The sequence below is a fragment of the Vicia villosa genome, linkage group LG7, assembly GCF_029867415.1.
Source record: "Vicia villosa cultivar HV-30 ecotype Madison, WI linkage group LG7, Vvil1.0, whole genome shotgun sequence".
NCBI classification, from domain to species: Eukaryota; Viridiplantae; Streptophyta; class Magnoliopsida; order Fabales; family Fabaceae; genus Vicia; species Vicia villosa.
In genome coordinates this window covers 100,003,421-100,024,231 of record NC_081186.1, presented here as the reverse complement: position 1 = coordinate 100,024,231, position 20,811 = coordinate 100,003,421, and the positions used below count along the sequence as shown (strand labels likewise).

The 20,811-nt window shown below is 30.2% G+C and overlaps 1 protein-coding gene across 1 annotated transcript; it reads left to right on the top strand.

The window, feature by feature from the left end:
- The first annotated feature begins 4,221 nt into the window (after nucleotides 1-4,221).
- LOC131616139 (NAD-dependent malic enzyme 62 kDa isoform, mitochondrial) lies at nucleotides 4,222-19,580 on the top strand. Its single transcript, XM_058887392.1, has 19 exons — nucleotides 4,222-4,566; nucleotides 6,789-6,885; nucleotides 7,312-7,430; nucleotides 7,853-8,020; nucleotides 8,807-8,935; nucleotides 9,528-9,588; nucleotides 10,048-10,151; nucleotides 10,260-10,343; nucleotides 10,911-11,017; nucleotides 12,327-12,438; nucleotides 13,021-13,134; nucleotides 14,213-14,278; nucleotides 15,448-15,520; nucleotides 15,619-15,705; nucleotides 16,394-16,448; nucleotides 16,547-16,618; nucleotides 17,566-17,628; nucleotides 17,721-17,835; nucleotides 19,164-19,580. Exons 1-19 carry the CDS (start codon nucleotides 4,390-4,392, stop codon nucleotides 19,236-19,238), a joined length of 1,878 nt encoding a protein of 625 aa, XP_058743375.1. The 5' UTR covers nucleotides 4,222-4,389; the 3' UTR covers nucleotides 19,239-19,580.
- The last annotated feature ends 1,231 nt before the right edge of the window (nucleotides 19,581-20,811 follow it).

Below are 20,811 nucleotides of genomic sequence, written 5' to 3'. Positions count from 1 at the left end.
TTTCTAAAGTTATTTCTTTCTATATATATTGGATTGAATGTATTAATTTTTCTTTGATTTCACTTTTTTTTTATTTCTTTAATAAATAAAAAATATAATAAAATATAATATATTATTAAAATTAAAATATAAAAATTAAAATAGACAAGTTGTAGTGCAAAGACGTGTCCCAGTATACTGCAGCTCACACTAGCAAGGTATTGTCACAAATGACTATTACTATTCATATAGACCCATCTAACTAATTTTTTTAAAGACATTATCAAGGTTCATTTGAACCATTGAAACACTTACTACATTACAACAAATCTAAAAATGATTTAACTTAGTTAGAAGTATAATTTCGTTAGAAGTATAATTTATTTAGAAGTATAATGTTTGAATTTTTAAATTAAAAGTTATTTAACTATTATATTTAATTTGTCAAAAAAAAAAACTATTATATTTAATTATTAATAATTTAATAAATTTATTTGATGTTTTATGAAAATATACATTAATATCTAATTTGATAATTATAGATTCAAAATCAATTTTGATCTATCATATAAACAAATAGGATATCCAAAAAGTTGTGTATTTGATTTTTAATTTAAATGAATACAAATTTTTTTAATATTATTTATATTTATATTTTTTTAATGAACATTAGTTAATTATTCACTTTATAATATCATGTTTTTAATATTTTAATATATTTAATTTAATATATTGAAAGTTGTATTTAAAATCAGCCTTTATACAACACCAACCTTTGTATTTTTTACTTTAACTAAAATTCTTTATGTTACTTTTTTTTTTTTTTGACAAACTTCTTTATGTTACTTTTAGTATAAAGACTATGACTGATTTCACAATTCTGTCACATCTAATTATACTAGGTGATATTATGACCACTGACATACCTTTGGCCATACACTTTTCAATAATTGAATGACATAGAAAGTTGGTTCAACCCTTCCAACTTGCATCAAAATATTATTATAAGGATTAAAAATATTTTACACCAACCAATTAATATCTATTCTTCAACTTTTCATCATAATTATTTTGTTTGAAAACACATATCACCTTACATCCTAAATACAATACATATAATACATATACAATTTATATTAGGTCATGAAAAATTAATTTTAAAAAAACTGAATAATAAATGAAAATACAAATTAAAAATAAATTAAAGATAAACAAAATTATAATCAATAGTACTAAAATTTAAATTTACGATACTATTATTTTCTTCCATTTATACCATAAAATTGTTATTACAATATTAATAACTTTTATTATTCTTTATGACATTAATTATCTTTTTTAATAACATTCACTATTTATAATTTAATTAATTACATTAATTTCTTTCTTTCCAACAAAAAAAATTAAACTGATATTTATAAAATAATAATATTCTTACGCTAAACTCTAAAATTGATACTTATTTAGTTATTTTATTTATCAAAAAAAATAATTAGAAAGAAATAGAGAAAATATATATTTCAATAACAGATCTTTATATAAAATAACATATTTTTTGAATATTTCAATATTTATTATATAATATATTTACTTTTGTTAAATAAAATTAGTTTGCTTGATGTTTCAATTTTTTAATTATTATACTTACTTGAACCATGTTTAATTTCAACGTATATCATATTTTTTAGAATAAATTTAAAATTTTAATTAAACTAATAGCCGTATCAAAAATATATTTCATCTTAATATTTATCTTAATTTTTGTCAAACGGGTCTAATAAAAATAAATACACTAATTATATAATATAAAGTAATGAATATTATACACCAATTAAAGATAAACATCAAACAAAATTAATTATGATAAATTAATACATAATTTTACATAATACATGATTTTACATCTTCAACAAAATTATTATTTTTTAATTATGACAATTTAATACATAAAATATAAATAATAGTGGACCCATAGTTGTAGCATGTGGACTCATAGTTGTCATAACATGATTTTGGTTTAACTTAAAGCACAAATCTTGGATATTTCTGTTGTACTTAATTTATTTTTTATATATTTAATTCTCTTAAATATTTGTTATGATCTTTAAATGTTTTTTTATACATTTTAATTTTTAGCAACTTTTTATTTGCATCTTTTTATGATTACTTAAATTAACATAAAAGTTTAGTTTTTTCAATAAATTGTTATATCACATCTATTCTTTTTTCTCTATATGTATATTTTATAAATGATATGTAATTTACTCAAAAAAATTCTATTCTATTGTAATATATATTTTTTAATATTATATTTTGTAAACAATTTTGGTAAAACAATTTTGATAATCTACGGGCAATTATCCATTAAAATAATCAGTTATGTCAAGAAAACGGGTACCAGCACCAAAATTTGAGCAAACATACAAATTATTATATTTTTCATAGAAATTTATGGATCATCTTTTTCAAATATGTGAAAAATATTAAGATAGTTTATTAAAAAAGATTCAATATATATTTTAAAATTGTATAATCTCTTATATAATAATTATCTTATTTGATAAAAAAAACTAAAACGATTGATTTATTTAATAAAAGTTACAATAGTTTTTATCTTAAATAAATTTATTTCTGATATTATTGTTTACATTTCATCTTTTACATGTATAACTATTTCAAATTAAATATACTTTTATTCTTTATTTTTTTTTCAATTTCACATTTTTAGGATAGTTTGCAAACAAATGCGCGTCCAAAATCATATCCCACCCAAAAATGTACCCGTGCGTATGCACGGGTTTGTTAATTTTTAATGCAACATTAATTTTTAACTTTAATTATTTTATAATTATTGTGTGATTTATTTTAATTTAATATCATATTTGATATTTATGGTAATAATAAGTATATTCATGTTTACCAAAAAGAAAAGGCAAGATGATTTTTTAAATATAATATTTTTATTACTTAGTGTAAATAAATTAATTGGTGTGAGAATAAAAGAAATAATACAAAGAAGTGAAATCGATCAAAGACAGATAAAAAAAAATAAAATTTCAATGTGATGTGAGGACATCAATGCATTTTTTAATAGTAATGATCACATGGTTATAGCTAGGTTTTATTCCTGTTGTGACGTGACAACACAACACACATCTCATGATGTTGCTATGCTTTCTTCTTGCATTAATATATTATATATCATTTTGTTCACATTTACCAATCTTCATGTCACCGTCGCTACTATATTCTACCACTTTTAATATGGAATAAATTATCCCTTAAAATATATATTAATCAAATAATTACCAATTTTAATTTTGTTGTACTTTGCATCGAGAAATTGCATTATATTTTTTGAAAATAACAATTGTATTTTAATAAAATAATAATTATATGCTATCAAAAGAATTGTTTTAATTATTTGATTCTATGCGATCAATTTTAAATATTTTAACTAATTAAAATCAAATTTTTCCATTATTTTTTATTCTACTGTTTTGAGTTGATGATCATATTTATTTTAATAGTAAATAATTGATGATAATAATCAGTAATGATAATATTTGTTTTATAATATTATTAAAAAAAATATTTTTATATATGAGAAATTGTTTAAGAGAGAAACACTTTATCTTCAAGGGAAAATATTAAATATCATTAACTTAAATAGATTTTATGTTATACCAATAAAGGAGAAAAAAAACTTTATCTTCAAATTTATCCCCATAATAAAAACAATTATTCTAATAAATTTATTATTTTTATTAAATGAGTAGATAAATTGATCTAATTTTCTCTGGGATAAAAAGCAATACTCTCGATGAATTATGATAGTGATGTAGTTGGATACCAACTTGTATTATAAGTATACATATAAATTAATTATTAAAATTCGTATAATTGATGCATATATTAAAAAAAATGCATGTTTCATAGATATTTAAACATGTTTATAAAAATATATGTCATTTTAGTTAAATTTCTAAGTTTTTTTTATTAAATGATCTTATTGATCTAAATTTTTTTAAGGGTACCAGACATTTCTCTATACATTCAATTATTATTTTTTCACGGGTACCATATTTTTTTTTATACATTCAATTATTATTTTTTCACGGATACCATATTTTTTTCTATACATTCAATTATTATTTTTTACGGGTACCAGGCATTTTTCTATTAAAAAATATAAATTTAAAACAAATGCGCGTCCCGTACCAGAACCCGTGCGAATGCACGGGTTTGTGACTAGTTCATACGTAAACCAGAGTAAACACTACGACCCCACTCTCAAAACCGCGCAAATCAACACCATCACAAACGCCACTGAATATTCCCACTCACTCCCAACTTCAAAATCAACACTCATAACCGATCGAAAGACGCATCTATCATCGATCGCTGAAAATGGCGATCTTCTGGAAGCATCTAAAGTCATCGTCTCCGCTACTTCAACGCCTCAAACGCCACGTCACCGGCGGTCACTGTATACTCTCGCGATCTTTCACCACGATGGAAGGTCATCGTCCAACTATCGTCCATAAACGAAGTCTCGACATTCTTCACGATCCTTGGTTCAATAAAGTATACACTCCTTTTCCTTCTACTTCACAGTGTTTCTTACAATTTCATCGTTTTCGATTTTGTTCGAATTTTCAAATTGAATTTGAATACATGCTTGTTCCTAATTTGAAGTTACTTGAATTGAATGCATGCTTTTATGTGGATAGTTTTAATTAAGCTGTATATGATTGGATATATATAGTTTTAATTTGCAATGAAGGCTTATTTCAATGGAAGTTGAATTGGAATTAGGTTCTAAGATTTTCAGAAACTGTTTTAAGTTAATTCAAACAAACGTAAAATGCTTCGGAAGTGGTTATCTAACGTTATGGATATTCCAAATGCTGTGCAAATAAGCTTGTAATGTCCACTCAGGGACTCTGTTACTGTAATATAGTTAAGGAGGCTTTGATGATTCTATGTTGTTTTCTTTTATGCTGTTGCTTACTTTCACTATATGTTATTGCAGTATTGCATACTGCTTTTGTTAATTTAATTCCAATTTGATTTGCGGTGCTGTTCCAATTCAACCCATAAGCCATCAAGCATCCTATATTACAATTAACCAAATGTGAACACTATCTGGCAGCGAAGATTTTTTGTCTTCAACTCGTAGTAGGTCCCCACTTAGTGGGATAAGGCTTTGTTGTTGTTGTTGAACTCATAGTAGTTAGTACTAGTAAGCTTTTATTTCAAAGAATAGTTTGGTGAAGATTGTTCCAAGTTTTTCGGGCTGAGGAAATAAACATAACTCGTGCTAATCTAAGTTATCATAGAGTTCCAAAGCATGTCATGATAAGAGTCTTCTTCATCCCACGATTCAAATTGCTGGCCATCCTCTCTAGGAGTTCAAAAAAAAAAGATTGTATGTCAAATGGAAAACTGGGAGAATAATTGGAGTTAGAGGAATGGTATTTGGCACATTGGATTGTATAATGGTAGAGTGATGGGTGGTTTTTGACTCTAACATAGTGTTGGATAGTTTGAGTTAGTCACAATCATCCAAGCTCACTAGGCAAGACTAGGGCTTTCTGTAAGGAAGGACTGGTAGTTTGGTATTAACTGAGAAATGCCTTTACAAATCTAGGTAGAGAAGATTAGGATGAATTGAATAGGATAAGCCATAGTCTAAATGGAGGCTTGACATGTTGCCATGCACCGGCAGAAGAATTTTGCCCGGGTCTGTTGTAAAAAAAAGGAACACATGCATGTGGGCACATGAGAGGCTCATTAGCCATGGGTTTATAGAGATTATTGAGGATGGCGAACCTTTTAGTAGGGTTGTTGTTCAGAGAAGCGATCAGCCAATCATAGTCAACAACACAGCTTTTGGCTGGGTTGCTTATGGAAGATTTGAGCACAATGAAGGTTTAAGCAGTAGTGACACCAGTTGTAATACAAAGAGCTGCTATAATGGCTACAACAAAGCAGCCTGTGGTTGATTGTTAGTGGATTAGTTTCTTGAAATAGAAGCCCTAATAGAAAACTTAAAAGAACAATTTCAAATATTTTTACTTGAGTTTTTTATATTTTTTATATTGTTATATAGAGATTTACATTTTATAGATTAACGATGACAACTTCTTGCATAGAATAGTACTACATTATTTATAGAAGTAAATCTGCCAACAAGGCTTAAGGAAATAAATCTGTATATTTATCAGTTTTGATAGATTAAAACAGAAGTAAAGGAAATAACCTGCCCTAAAAAAGACAATAGTTATTCAACACAGCCTTTCATTTCAAAGGAAGTAAACTTGATGCCAGTTTGAAGATTTTCTCCATAGATATTGGAATTCGAAACATGAGATATTGGAATTAACATTTAAAAAAAATCAATGACTAGGAAATGTTTTCAGCTTATTTATCGTTTTTCTTGTCAATGGTAGATTTTGATGTATAATTAAGCCGATATGTTACTTTGTAAGTAATGTTTTCATATTTCTCAATTTCTAGTAGTTAGAAACTCTTGTTTAGAAGCTACAGCTATAAAAAATTATGATAGTCTTCTGCTTACTTCAGATGATGCTAGAGAATGAGTATTCATGAAATTTTGTGCCACATCCCTTTTCTTCGTTCTGATATTTTGCCTAAGCTTCTTTTAAGTAGCAGGCAGAAGATGATTGCGTGCTTTTGCTATCAACTTTATAGTCACTTATTCTTCAAATCATGGATATATTTTTCATCTTATAAGTTTTCAGTCTGATTTAGTAATATATTTACTTTGATTTTTTTGAATTTAGGGAACGGCTTTTTCCATGACCGAACGAGATCGTCTTGATTTACGAGGACTGCTTCCTCCAAATGTTGTGTCTTCTGATGTACAGATTGAGCGCTTCAGTACGTTTTTTCTATTTTCTTTGGTCTTATGCAACACTAACCATATCTAGCGAATGTGGGTTTGCCCGGTAGTAGTTTTTTGTTCCTTCCTAGTGGAAGCTGGTGGTGTTAATGAATGAGGTCCATATTGCCTTTAAATGGGAATTAGGCCATTCAAATCAAGGCTTTTTCCATCATTCAATTATCTGTTTATCGAAAACATAATGTGACTTTTATACATATAAAAGTAACTCTATTCCGGGACATCTTCCGTTTCAGGTGTTTGAACAGTTTTGAGAAAAGTAACAGACATTTGTTATTGCATAGGTGCTTTGGTGTTGTGGAATAAGGATTCTATTTTTGTTTTTTTACTTTAACCATCAGTAATTTTTGAATTGCGAGTGTTCTATTTTTAATTAACGATTTCTAAATTTTTTGTGTTTATAGTGGTTGATCTGAAAAGGCTTGAAGTTCAAGCAAGAGATGGACCTTCTGATCCTAATGCATTGGCCAAGTGGCGGATACTAAATCGGTTGCACGACAGAAATGAGACAATGTACTATAAAGTATGTCCTGAGTTTTTTATTGCACTGTTTTGACTACAACAATTCTAGGCTGAAATAATTGTTGATCTCGACATAGGCATCTATTTCTGGCAGTGCTTGTCAAAAGACTAACAATGATCTAGGCCGCCATGATATACCTTAATGTAAAATTGCATAGATAGTTACATCTTACAACAAAAACGATATACAATAGGTGCAACTACCATTTAAGGTGTTGTCTTTTATAGTATTAGTGGCCAGTAGTCTTTGGTTCATCCAGCAGTCCTTGTTAGTAGTTCTAGTAAATTTGGGAGCTTGGATTAGGCTCTTCCATCTTTTAGAAGGATAGGGGGTATTTACACTAACTTTATGAAGTTTTTTTGCAACAATAACTCTATGTATGATATATGATTTTAACTTCAATGACACATGTATAATGTCAGGTTTTGATTGCCAACATTGAGGAATATGCACCAATAGTATATACTCCAACAGTGGGTCTTGTCTGTCAGAACTATAGTGGACTGTTTAGAAGGCCAAGAGGAATGTATTTCAGTGCTGAGGATCGTGGAGAAATGATGTCCATGGTTTACAATTGGCCAGCTGATCAGGTCTTTAAATCCATTTCCTTTATAAATTTTTCGCCAGGACTTTTTTGGGTATCCTTTATTACATTGTACTTTCCAGTATGTTATATGGAGATCTTGAATATATTATTTTAATTAGCTGAAAAATATAATTTAAGTAGAAGCTTTTGGGTGGAACAATTTGAACTTATTTCCTCTTGTCAAGCTCCGATACAATGACAGTGCTATGCATTGTCAATAAGATATTCAATTAAATGCTTAAATTAAACTGTTCAGTGGAACTCCTTTTTGGTTAATATCTCTAACATGCTGTTAAGATTGGTTCAGTGATGTTGAGTTTTCTTATTTCTTGGTTTACTGGTTATATTATCCTTCTTCTTTCAGTCAGCAGTTAATTCTTCAGCAATTTAATAGGGGGAATAATGTGATTGAAAAGAAACTTTTGGATAAAATAACTAAGACTTTCTCAGTTGGGGAGAAGGGGAAGTCCCTTGGAAGAGGATCATTCTTTTTATACCTAACCGTTGTGAAATATATACCATATCCTTTATAAATAGCTTAGTTACTTGCATACTTTATATCTAAAGTTCTTTATTTTCTTCAATAGTCAATTCAATATTAAATCCTCTTTTACCTTTCTCTCGCTCACATTTTCTCTCTATGCTCATTAACTTGTACTTAGAAGATTAAACACTAGCATTTGTTATGTTTTTAAATTGTTTATGACCTATGTGCTTCATTAGATAATATTTTGATGTATACTAACTTATCGAAGTGTCAAATGGGGACATCTCATTTGATGCTTTTCAGGTCGATATGATTGTAGTTACCGATGGGAGCAGAATTCTGGGACTTGGAGATCTTGGTGTTCAAGGAATTGGCATTGCCATTGGGAAGCTTGATCTATATGTTGCTGCTGCTGGCATGAATCCTCAAAGGGTACGTGGTTGCTTAATGTTTCATTGTTGGTCCTTTAAAACTGTTTATGATTTTCTTATGATTTAGTCAATGTTTTAGAGTAGTGCTAGGAACACTCACTTTAACACTCTTTCCAACTCTGGCTCTCTTTTTGGGTGAAATCTGTGGGTTGGTCCCACCACATTATGTGGTACCTATTTCCAAAATGGATGGACTCACATGAATTTCATCCAATAAGAGTGTGAGTGTTGAAAAGAGAGTGCTGAAGTGACTGTTCCTAGTACTCCTCGTTACTTTAAGCTGTTAGTAAGAAAATATCAAATATCCTATTTCATCAAATGCCGTGATCAATTATGCTCAAAAGTATTAATGGATGAAACTAAAATTTTTTAGTCTAATGCTTATTATCTTTTGGCTATACCTTAAAAGCGTTAATTTGATTTAGTACATTTGTTAATAAACATTGCCAGTTCTTGTGGAAAACATTCCTTCATTCTACAAGATGGTAACTTGCATAATCAGCATTAAGTATTTTATTATTATTCTATTAGAAACTCTGTATACTACACTACATATCTTTTATGATTCCACGAATTTCCCCCCCTTGTAATAGGTACTTCCTGTGATGATTGACGTTGGTACTAACAACACAAAGTTACTTGAAGATCCCTTATGTAAGTGTTTCTATATCCATTCAGTTAAAGATCTTGTAGCAGGACCTATATAGGGTGACATGATTGCTTCAAAATAAGTGTCCATATCTATTCGGCAGATAAGGCCATGAATGGTTTTTCTCTAACATATTTTACTTCCTCATGAGCTCTTTATGCTTGCAATGTGAACAATGTTCAAACCTTTACCTTATGCTAAAATTCCTTATCTAAAAGAATGGGGATTACAAAATGGAATCTTGATCACCTGGCTCAAAGATCAGCTTCCCTATTGCTTAAGCTATTTGGTTGAAGCCTATATGTGGTTTAATATTTCTAAGTACAACTCGTGTTGTGCAGCTTACTCAGATATTTATTATGTCTATGTTTGCTTCACTTACATTTATGCTGGTTTCACTAAAAGCTTTCTAGCCAAGTTGAATTCATGCCTCGAAACATAAATGGTTTATTCTTTCTTGTCAGATTTAGGATTGCAGCAGCATCGCCTTGACGGGGATGACTATCTTGCTGTTATTGATGAATTTATGGAAGCTGTCTTTACTCGCTGGCCAAATGTGATTGTACAGGTATTGGAAGTGATGTTTAATATGTAAATAGTAGCCTGCATTTAGGTTTTATTCATAAGGTCCATATTTTTCTATCATACGACTATCAATAATTTTGTGCTCTCACAGTTTGAAGATTTTCAAAGCAAGTGGGCTTTCAAATTATTACAACGGTATAGAACTACCTACCGAATGTTTAATGATGATGTGCAGGTAAAATTTCTGTTATATATTATTGTATAATGTCCATTGTACTTTACAGGGAGCTTTTATATATCTCTGGAAATATTGTTAATTCTTAATTGAATAACTTGCACTTATCATATCAACCAAACAGTGAGTATTTTATTACTATGCTAAGATTTATACAAACCATTTTTATGGTTGTGATCATAGATTATAATGCATAAACTAATACATGCAGAGAGTTCGACTGGCCATTTTGAAAGTGATGTTTTCAAGTTCCTCATTTTTTGAAAACACGATCATGCTATTATTATTAGAGTTATATGGTCATCAAAAGATTTCCGAAAAACAAAATTGGCCTGTAAAATTTTATTATATTGATTTGCTTGTCTCATAGTAAGTTTTTGACATCAATCAATATTGGGACCAAATTGATATCATTTGTTCTCACTAAGTTTATGAGGACTAAATTGGGAGTTTGCTATGTAGCTTTGGAGTTATCTTCTCTAGCTCCTGAGAACTGAATTCAATGTATAGATGGAATTTTTGTATTGATCTTTTTATTGTTTACTGTATGTGAAATCATCTATCCAGGGGACAGCTGGTGTTGCAATAGCTGGACTTCTAGGTGCTGTAAGAGCTCAAGGAAGGCCAATGATTGACTTCCCCAAGCAGAAGATTGTTGTTGCTGGTGCTGGAAGGTTAGCTAGTTATCTTTTCTCGGGAAAGGATGACTAGGTTTTTATGATTTGACACAGTTTTTTAGCTCAAAGAACCAGTTATCCTAACCACAGTTTATGTTGAAAAATCTTGAAAATGTGTCATAATATCTTTATTGTGTCATTGGATAAATATATATACTGAAAAATAGGGGTATTTGGTTAACTGGTTCCCACCTAAATCAACAAAAGAACTGTAAGTTCCACAAACATCTGGCCTCCTTGTCCTACCAAAATCTTTATGTTGAGAAAAATTGCTGGAAAAGTGGAGGAACAGCCCATTATTTATTTATTTATCAAAACAAATGGGACATTGTTTGTGAGATTGAACAAAACAAGTGAAGAGTTCTAAATATAGGAGAGTATGGCCTAACACTTTGCAACATGTCAACAGTTTAAATTCTCCTATCATGATTGGAAGACTAGTGAGCAGAATCAGTATATGGGAATTAAAGTTTATTATGACATATCATTCAGTTTCTTTCTGAATCTAACATCTTAAAAGTGATTAGAACCCTAAATTAAAATACATTGTTTTGATAATTATGGTACAACACAACAATTACGCATCAAAATAGAAAATAAGGAACAACTCTGAAGATAATGATTATCTCATGACGGCTGTCCAAGGATAACGTCTCCTTACAACTGAGTAGTTCAATTAACCTATATGAATAATCATAATTGCTACCTCTACAACGTGCGCTAAATAGATGATAACCGTAGTTTCCCTCACTGACTCCTGCCCTTACCTATATTATATTTTACAGGCCTAATAGTAATAATAGCCTGCCTGTGTTAATATCTATCTATTAAGTTAATAGAGAGAAAGTAAAATAGGAATTTCATATCTTTTCACTCCTAGTACATACCTTCCACTATATATATATATATATATATATATATATATATATATATATATATATATATATATATATATATATATATATATATATATATATATATATATATATATACACACACACACATACATACAGGTTGAATTATTCAAAGAAATACTGTTCACCTTCTCCCTGTTTAAGTTCAACCACTATGACATTGTTTCTAGAAGAAATCCTTAGTATTTTGTTTTTGCAAAAGCAATAGTTCAGTCACATGATTTCCAAGTTCCAAATCCATACTGAGTATTTTATTTTCGTTCTGTTAGGCTTGTTAATGAAAGATTTGAACTGAATAGTTGTTGCAATTAGAAGCCTTTGTTGAGTTCATAGTCACTTAGGATATTCACATTCGGTGTGTTGTCTCATCGGTTATATCTGTATTTCTGCAGTGCTGGAATCGGTGTTCTTAATGCAGCAAGAAAAACAATGGCAAGAATGCTGGGTAATAACGAAGTCGCTTTTGAGAGTGCAAAGAGTCAATTTTGGGTTGTTGATGCAAAGGTATTGTATATTTTGATGATGTCCATATTAAAATAGTTCAGTTCTTTGTAGTTGTAAATTTTGTTTCAGATAGGAAACATGAATTTCTACATAGTTTATATTCAATTGAATTCTAGTATATGTATTTTTGGGGGGTTGACTTTCATAACCTTGTCATGCTGCAATGTATGAGGCTTAGAAACTCCATTAAATATTTGAGAAATCAACTATTTTCCTTGAATGATATCATAATATGTAAATAAGGATTCAAACTCGCTGAGAGAGATAAAATTTATGTTTTGTTAAACTTTCGGTTAGGCTGAGTGGCTTTCTATTCTTAATGCTATTGTGAATTTATGAATCTTGAAAATCACCAAGTATTATCCACTTACCCTCTTTAGCTATTGTTGAAGATCTCAAAAAATGTAAGCCTTAGCATTTGAACTGAAGTTATAGACTTTATTTTTCTTTATAATTTAACTTCTTGGTGAGCCGTGCAAACTCATTATAATGTGGATTAGTTTTGTGCCATATTTATGATTATTTTCAAATGTTTTAATCACCATTTGATATATAATTTTCCTATTGTTGTTGGAAATGCAGGGATTAATCACAGAAGGACGTGAAAATATTGATCCAGACGCCCTTCCTTTTGCAAGAAATTTGAAAGAAATGGATCGCCAAGGACTAAGGGAAGGAGCAAGTCTTACGGAAGTGGTTCGTTAAAATATCACTTTAGATGCAATTATGAATTATAAACTGCCATAGTGTGAGATAGATACAACCTAACCACCTTTGATGCTTGGATATGCTAAACCTAACCACTTTTGATGCCTGACAATTGAAGAATAATGAACCCAACTTGTTAGATTGAAAGTTAACTTTCAACCATGGGAGTGACTAGCTTATTATCATTTTATAGCAGTTATTATTAAAAAAGTATATACCCTAACAGATAATTTGTCCAAGACAAATTTTACAGAAAAACATTTGATTTGTTTCCTTATTTTGATTTGATCGATTTTAGTCCAATTGTTTACATGCTAATAATATATTAATATCAATACTAGACCTTTACTTAGTATTGTACCCTGTTAAGAGTCCCATATCGGACAATATATAGCCTAACCATGTCTTTATAAGTGGGAGCAATCCTCACCCTACAAGCCGGTTTTGTAGGGTTGTGTTAGGCTCAACCACATTTCTTAACATGATATCAAGAGTCTCGTTTAAGATCCGGTGGGCCACCTATTATGGATTCCGCTATCGGGCCACTCATCATTTATTTTCACGCTCCAGATGTCCAGTCCTGAGCGTGAGGGCGTGTGTTAAGAGTCCCACATCGGACAATATATAGCCTAACCATGTCTTTATAAGTGGGGGCAATCCTCACCCTACAAGCCGGTTTTGTAGGGTTGTGTTAGGCTCAACCACATTTTTTAACATACACTATTATATCCATCAACAGTTTTTTCTGTTTATTAACTTTAACATTCTTTCTATCTTTTCCTTCTTCACTATCCTAAACCTATAAAACAAGTTTCTCTGGCTTCTCTCTTCATTATAATATGAACATGCATATTAGCTAGCACCTTTAATAGCGAATATCAAATTTCCTGGAATAGAATGAGAGAAAGGCAAAACATGTGGGAAAAACAGCAATATAATGAGGCTATCCAATCTCTCATCACATCTGTTAGGAAAATCCCCCCAGCCCGTATAAGTTTATTAATTTTCTTATTGTTTAACTTTTGGGATATTTGCTTCATATATCATTGCTGATATCTGGTAACAGGTTAAGCAAGTGAAGCCTGATGTCCTCCTAGGACTATCTGCTGTTGGAGGATTGTTCTCAAAGGAGGTATATATTTCTGATGATTAGGTTTTACTTTACATTGCACTCGTATGTGGTTGAGTAATACTATGGAATCAGCACCGCTTCTATCAATTTATCCATCCGCCCCTTATACAAAGTCCTCCTATATGTTTCACGGATATTAAGAAAAGTGGCTGTAGCATTAAGTTTGTAAAATGTGGGCTACTTGTACATAATTTTTCCTACAATAGTTATATAATAGAAGAGAAAAAACAAATTTGGATTTATCAATTATAAGTTTAATAGAGGTATTTTTATAAAGAAGTCAGTAATGCATGTGAAAGTTTAAAGTGAGTTTTACATATATATTTTTTTGACGCAAAGTGAGTCTGATATTAAGGAACAGCAAATATGAAAATTAGTAACTGAATTCAGCAAAATCGACTTGTAATGTAAAAAATGTATTCTACTTATAAATACTTAATTAGGTTATGTCAAATCCAATGTGACACTCTCAACAGATGGAAACCAATGCTAAATTTTTCAAGGAACTTCATTATTTTTTAACAATGTCACAAGATACAAGATATAGCACGTTTATCAAAACACCAAGTTATTGTTTAAGTCCATTTGTCACAAACCATGTTTTAGCAAGATAATATTCAAACTAGTGCTCTGATACCATATTAAAGACAATAGGTAAAACCCACTAGTTGTAGAAAGCTTTACAGTTGTGTTTATTCCTCATAAAGAGGGAATACAATTAATACAATTAATTCTCTCCTTAAGCATTTATCCTACACAAAAAGACCAAGCCATCCAATGCTAGGTATGAAAGAAAAATGATAACTTCAAAAGGGGAAGAACAATCTCCTAATTTTAGTGGATCATGCCGGGGTGGCTTTTTTCCTGGGCATCTTAAATCTTTATTCTCTCTTAGTATATATCATTTCATTTTTTTACCAACCTCTAAGTTTTAAACTCTAGAAAACGATCTTTTAGTTATGGATTTTGCTGATAAGCCAACTTGAAGCTTATGTACCAGAAAAAGAAGTCATTACTTTCTGACGTTGCCAGCACCAAGACATGCATTCTTTAAATAGTGAAAAGGAAAATTGGAAGAAAAAATTGCCTATAATTTTATGCTTAGTATATAAAACATTTTGATGATTTTCTTTCCTTCATTATACTGATGAAGACATCCTGATTTTTAGGTACTAGAGGCCCTCAAGGGGTCAACCTCAACAAGACCAGCCATATTTGCCATGTCAAATCCAACAAAAAATGGTATAAATTATTTTTCTTCTTTCTTTTGTGATGTGCTGTGACAGCCGACAACATGGATTTATAATAGTTTGCATACCCCTGCTCTTATTCTTTGACAGCTGAATGCACTCCTGAAGAAGCGTTCTCCATTTTAGGCGACAACATTATATTTGCAAGTGGAAGTCCATTTAGTAATGTGGATCTCGGTATAGTTTTATAAATTCCCAGACTAATATTTCAAATACTCTTTGCTTATATACATTCTGTATGCTCTGTTTCTAAATACTTCATGAAAGCTGTGTCGGTGTCCTGTATATTTTACATTAGCAGTGTTGACATGTTTGTCCTTCATAGCTCTCTACTTAACCCAGTAGCATGGAAGTAAGAGAAAATATGCACATAATGTTATAGAAAATCTCTATATAAGGTTTTTATTTATTTTCACAAGTCAGAGACTAGCATCCCTTAATTTAAGGAAACAAATAAAATTCAGATCTCTAATTGACATCTGACTTAAACACGACTTGTATAAAAGTATGGTATGCTGTGAGATATTCTGCCTAATATATGGTGGTACAGTAATCTCAATACATTCATTCAACTTAGTAAAACTGATCACAGCAAGTAAGGGTGGCTCTAGCTTTTTTGTTGTCTCAATTCATATACTCTTCAAATTGTGAATATTGTTCACGTTTCTTCAATAATTTCAGTATGAACATGCTTTGTACTTTAGCTTGCTAAAAAAAGATACTTTATCTATGAGCTTTGAAATATATAAAACTTCTATACCTTGCTAAAGTACTAGTTCTCTACATAAAGTCTATTTTGTTATTGTTTTTACCGTGTTTCATTTAAGGGAAACATACAATGGCAATTTTCCTTAATAATTTGCAGGTAATGGACATATTGGACACTGCAACCAGGGAAACAACATGTACCTATTTCCGGGGTTGGTTGACTGTTTTGCACATGATCCTAAATTTAATATAAGCTGTGTTTTTGTATGCATACGGTTAATTTGCTTTTCACTATGTCTTTTTATTTCAGTATTGGCCTTGGAACTCTTTTGTCTGGCTCTAGGATCGTATCTGACGGCATGCTACAGGCTGCTGCTGAGCGGTATGTTTTAGAAGATTCTGTAATTTCTGAAAATACTGCTGTTGCGACTCAGTAAATTATTTGCTGCCAAATCGACATGCTTGCTGACAAAGACATAACTAAGCATTTGTAGACACATGTGCTTGTTCTGTTAATTGTCTCCTAAAATTGACAAATATGTCTCGATAACTGAAAATATGTAAAAAATTTGATGTCTATAAGAGGAAATAATGCAAGATCTTCTTTTCCTATAATACAACACATCCCGTCTGGTTAATTTAAATACCTGTTTGGGTAAAAGATTGAACTTTGCTGGGAATATGTTTTAAAACTCAAATTGCAGGAGGACTAAGTGGGCATGGAAGTTATTTTTAAAACATAACTTCCACCATGTTATGGGATACCCTCTCCAAATCATGGGGGAAAATTGAGTGAAACATGGGAATATATCATTTTCCCAGGAAATAATAATAACTAGGAATATATTTTTAAAACCCACACCAATAATGAGAATGTCACATTCCCAAATTCACAAATCAGACTCCTCTAAAGTAAGGGGTGTAATTTAGAGAAAAACACTCGGAGCTATGATTGTCGATTAAAACATCAACCGTCTATACTTTAATAACCATGATATGCCGGACTCGTGCATGTATTTTATTGCAATGACAAATATTAGTTTTTCAAGTAGTGATTACTTCCTTTTGGTGGAGTCAAATACATAGTTCACGATTCCAGAAATCATTTTTGCCTCCCTTGAGACACATCATAAGAAATAATCTAAGACACTCTAAATTACTCTAACATACAATCAAGAATGTACAAAATACTTTTGTATATATTCTTACAATAACAGCTATTTTCTTTCCGTGCATGGCACTTGATTTGTGCATTGGATTGTTCTTTCTGATTTGCTGTCTAACTTTGAAACTTGATTTGTGCATTGGATTGATCTTTGCAAACTGAAGTCTGGCTGCATATATGAGTGAAGAGGAGGTCCTGAAGGGAGTTATTTTCCCTTCAATATCCAGGTTGAACTGTGCTTTTTCATTACGCAATATAATTTGTAAGCTGTAGTTCAAAATGAAGTTTTATCTATCTCAAAACTAATTCATATTTGCAGAATCCGAGATATTACTTTGGAGGTAGCTGCAGCTGTTATAGAAGAGGCCGTGGAGGAGGATCTAGCTGAAGGATATCATGAAATGGATGCTCGAGAGCTCCGCAGACTTAGTCCGGTAAGTTTTAATTGCTTCGAAATATCATGGATCATTTTTTGTAATTTGTGGAATACATACTAACATAATATCTATACTAATGTTGGTGGAATCAGTTTTGTCTGAAAATACACTTGTATGGTCTAGATAGAATAAATTGGCACTATCTGTTAGACTAGGCTTATCTATTGCACGGGAGATTGATTTGACTGGTGTTAGGAGTTCTAAATGGATGATGAGATAAGACTTGAACGTAACTTTATAAGTGAGTGCACTCCGGTTTTGAAAGAATTGAGTTAGACCCAGTCTAGATTCTAAGAGCTGAATTGTGCCTTACTCCACTATTTTTAAATTTATGAGAATTGAGAACAAGTTGAGCTAATTAATCTTCACTAGCTATCTAAGCGAGGGAGAAATGCCCAATTTTTTATGGGGGGAACATAATCCACAGACCAAGCCAATATGAAGTTTTAATAAGTCTTATGTGGAAAAAGTCTCCATAATCGTATTTTACTTGCAAAAAAACATTGAATAATATAAAATTCATCTTTTTAAATGATAAGCTCCTTTTTGCAAAAGGATACAAATTATTGTCTGATTATTGGTGAAAGAAAAAAGTTTCAGATCTTTTTTACGTTGTCAATTGAACCATTATATCATATAAACATATTATTAGTACAAAAGTGGCTTCCGAATTCAAACCGAAAAGTATAACCATACTGTTTAAAGGTCGTGCATCTTCCATCCCTAGCATATTGCTCCTCATGTTGTGCTATTAAATACTTGTAGAATGCAAATCTTTGATAAATGAATGGTTCTTAAATATGATTGAGGTTCCGGTTCAAATTAATATTAGTTTCATGTAGTATTGTTGCATCGGAGGAAAAACCAAACTATTAAGCTCTTTTGTCCAAAGAAGATTTATGCATAAGATGCAAACATGTGTGGAAATTTGTTGAGTATTCATTAAAAGGTTCCTTCCTTGGTTGACAATTTTAAAAGTGGCAACTTATGAAAGTTTTATTCTGCTTGGTTGTATTGTGTCTCGTTTACATAGGACTTCTTATTGTCCATGCTTCTAACTTATTGTCCATGCTTCCTTAGACTTTTCAGAAATTAGGTTTTTAACTGCTTATTTCTTTGACTTACAGTGTTTTTTTTTTTTGATAGATGATATATTTGCTTGCACTTTTTCTAAAATGCATTGTGTTTGCTTGGCATAGTATATGAACTGGGCCAAAAAATTTCCATTCCAGTATGAATTATCATGAAATAGTTCATTCTCATTTAACATCAAGTTCAAATGTTTATATATTCAATGTTATCCATGCTTCTTTATGGAGTTGCAGGATGAAATTAAGGATTATGTGAAGAATAACATGTGGAATCCAGAGTACCCAACACTAGTATACAGGCATGAATGAGCAACCTGCAGGGTGGAATCATCCTTGCAAATTCAATTTATATGAAATTCCAAAGTATCATTTTAAAACTTATTTTGATGTGTGTTCAAAAAAGAAAAGCAAATTGGTTGATGATTCAGTTTTCTTTTTTAATTTGTGTAGTCTTATATTTAGTTATCAAAGGATTATAGCCAAGTATTGAGTCATTGTCATATAAATTACTTTGAAAGTAACAAGTAGTCTTTGAGATTGTAGAGCACCATATTGAAGGAATCTATCTATACACCAATATTTAAATGGTGTATTGGTAATTACTGTAAGTGTCAACATACAATGATAATCAATAGTTCATTATTTTAGTTATATATTATGCACCTAATTTAATATATGAATAAAACAAATTTATTTAAAATTATTCAAACCAAAATAATCTGAAAATAAATATTATTTTGAATTTAATTGAAATACACTGATGCTGTAAAGTCATTTATTTAATCACAACTGTTAATTTATTTAAACTATTAATTTTTTATTTTAATTTTTTTTTAAATAATACATTTTAATGGTTATGATGCACCGTTGGTGTAAAAAAGTTTACACTAACAGAGTATAATAATTAAACTCTATTATTTTTGTATAATACAAACATTCGAAGATTTAACATGTCATCCCTTCATTTTGCTTTATTCCAAAAATGCTTCTGAATAATTGGGGGTGTTCAAAAATGAAATTTTGTTTTATTTTTTGAAATTTTTTTCTAGAAATTTCTAAATATATTGAAATTTTCGGAAGTATTGGATTTTTCTAAAAAATCCATTATTCTTCCAAAAAATCTGAATTTTTTCAAAAATTAAAAAGAAATTGAATATTTTTTTAAAATTTCTAGATAAAAAAACTAAATATTTTTTAAAATTTTTGATAAAAACTCATATTTTTTGAACTTTGGTGATTATTCACATAGATATAAGAGAAATTAACATGCCACCCCCACATCGGGGGTTATGGCAATTGTTCTTGTATCAAGTTTGGATCATTTACTTTGAAGTTATTTATCTTTTCGCCATTTACATTTCGTCAAAGTTTACTTTTCAGTTGTACTAGATTTAAAGACTCCGTTTAGAGCAGGTTGTTAATTTATTTTAAATTTACGTTTTATTTATTTTGCCTTTACTTTCTGTCTTATTTACCACACTTATTTATCCTGCATTGCTTTACTTTATTTATATCCCCACACTCACTTTTATTTTGTTTACTTTCAACTGCTTTTACAATTATGTTTATTTCTGCATTAAAAACCTTTATTGCTTTATTTTCAATTACCATGTCCGGCTAATTTACTAGTGCTGGGATGTGAAGATCGTCAACAAACCATGCTCTACATGTTGTGTCTTTAGGATTTCATAATGGGCTATTTTTACTTCAAATACAATCTTTCTGTACTTATTTTAATCTGCTTACATGAAAGTGAAGTAGTGAAATATTGGGTAAGATCGAAAGCCGTCAGACACAAAAGATTAAGATTGATTTGTTTTTGGTTAACAAAAAGGGCGAAAGTAGTTTGTTAACTAATTAGGGAGTTTAATATTACTAGAAA

What these genes read in the sequence shown, in the direction of transcription:
- LOC131616139 (XM_058887392.1), top strand. Translation starts at nt 4,390, where the DNA reads ATGGCGATCTTCTGGAAGCATCTAAAGTCATCGTCTCCGCTACTTCAA. An exon ending in ACGATCCTTGGTTCAATAAA is followed by an intron (nt 4,567 to 6,788) that starts GTATACACTCCT and finishes TTTTGAATTTAG; the next exon opens with GGAACGGCTTTTTCCATGAC. An exon ending in CTGGCATGAATCCTCAAAGG is followed by an intron (nt 8,936 to 9,527) that starts GTACGTGGTTGC and finishes CCCTTGTAATAG; the next exon opens with GTACTTCCTGTGATGATTGA.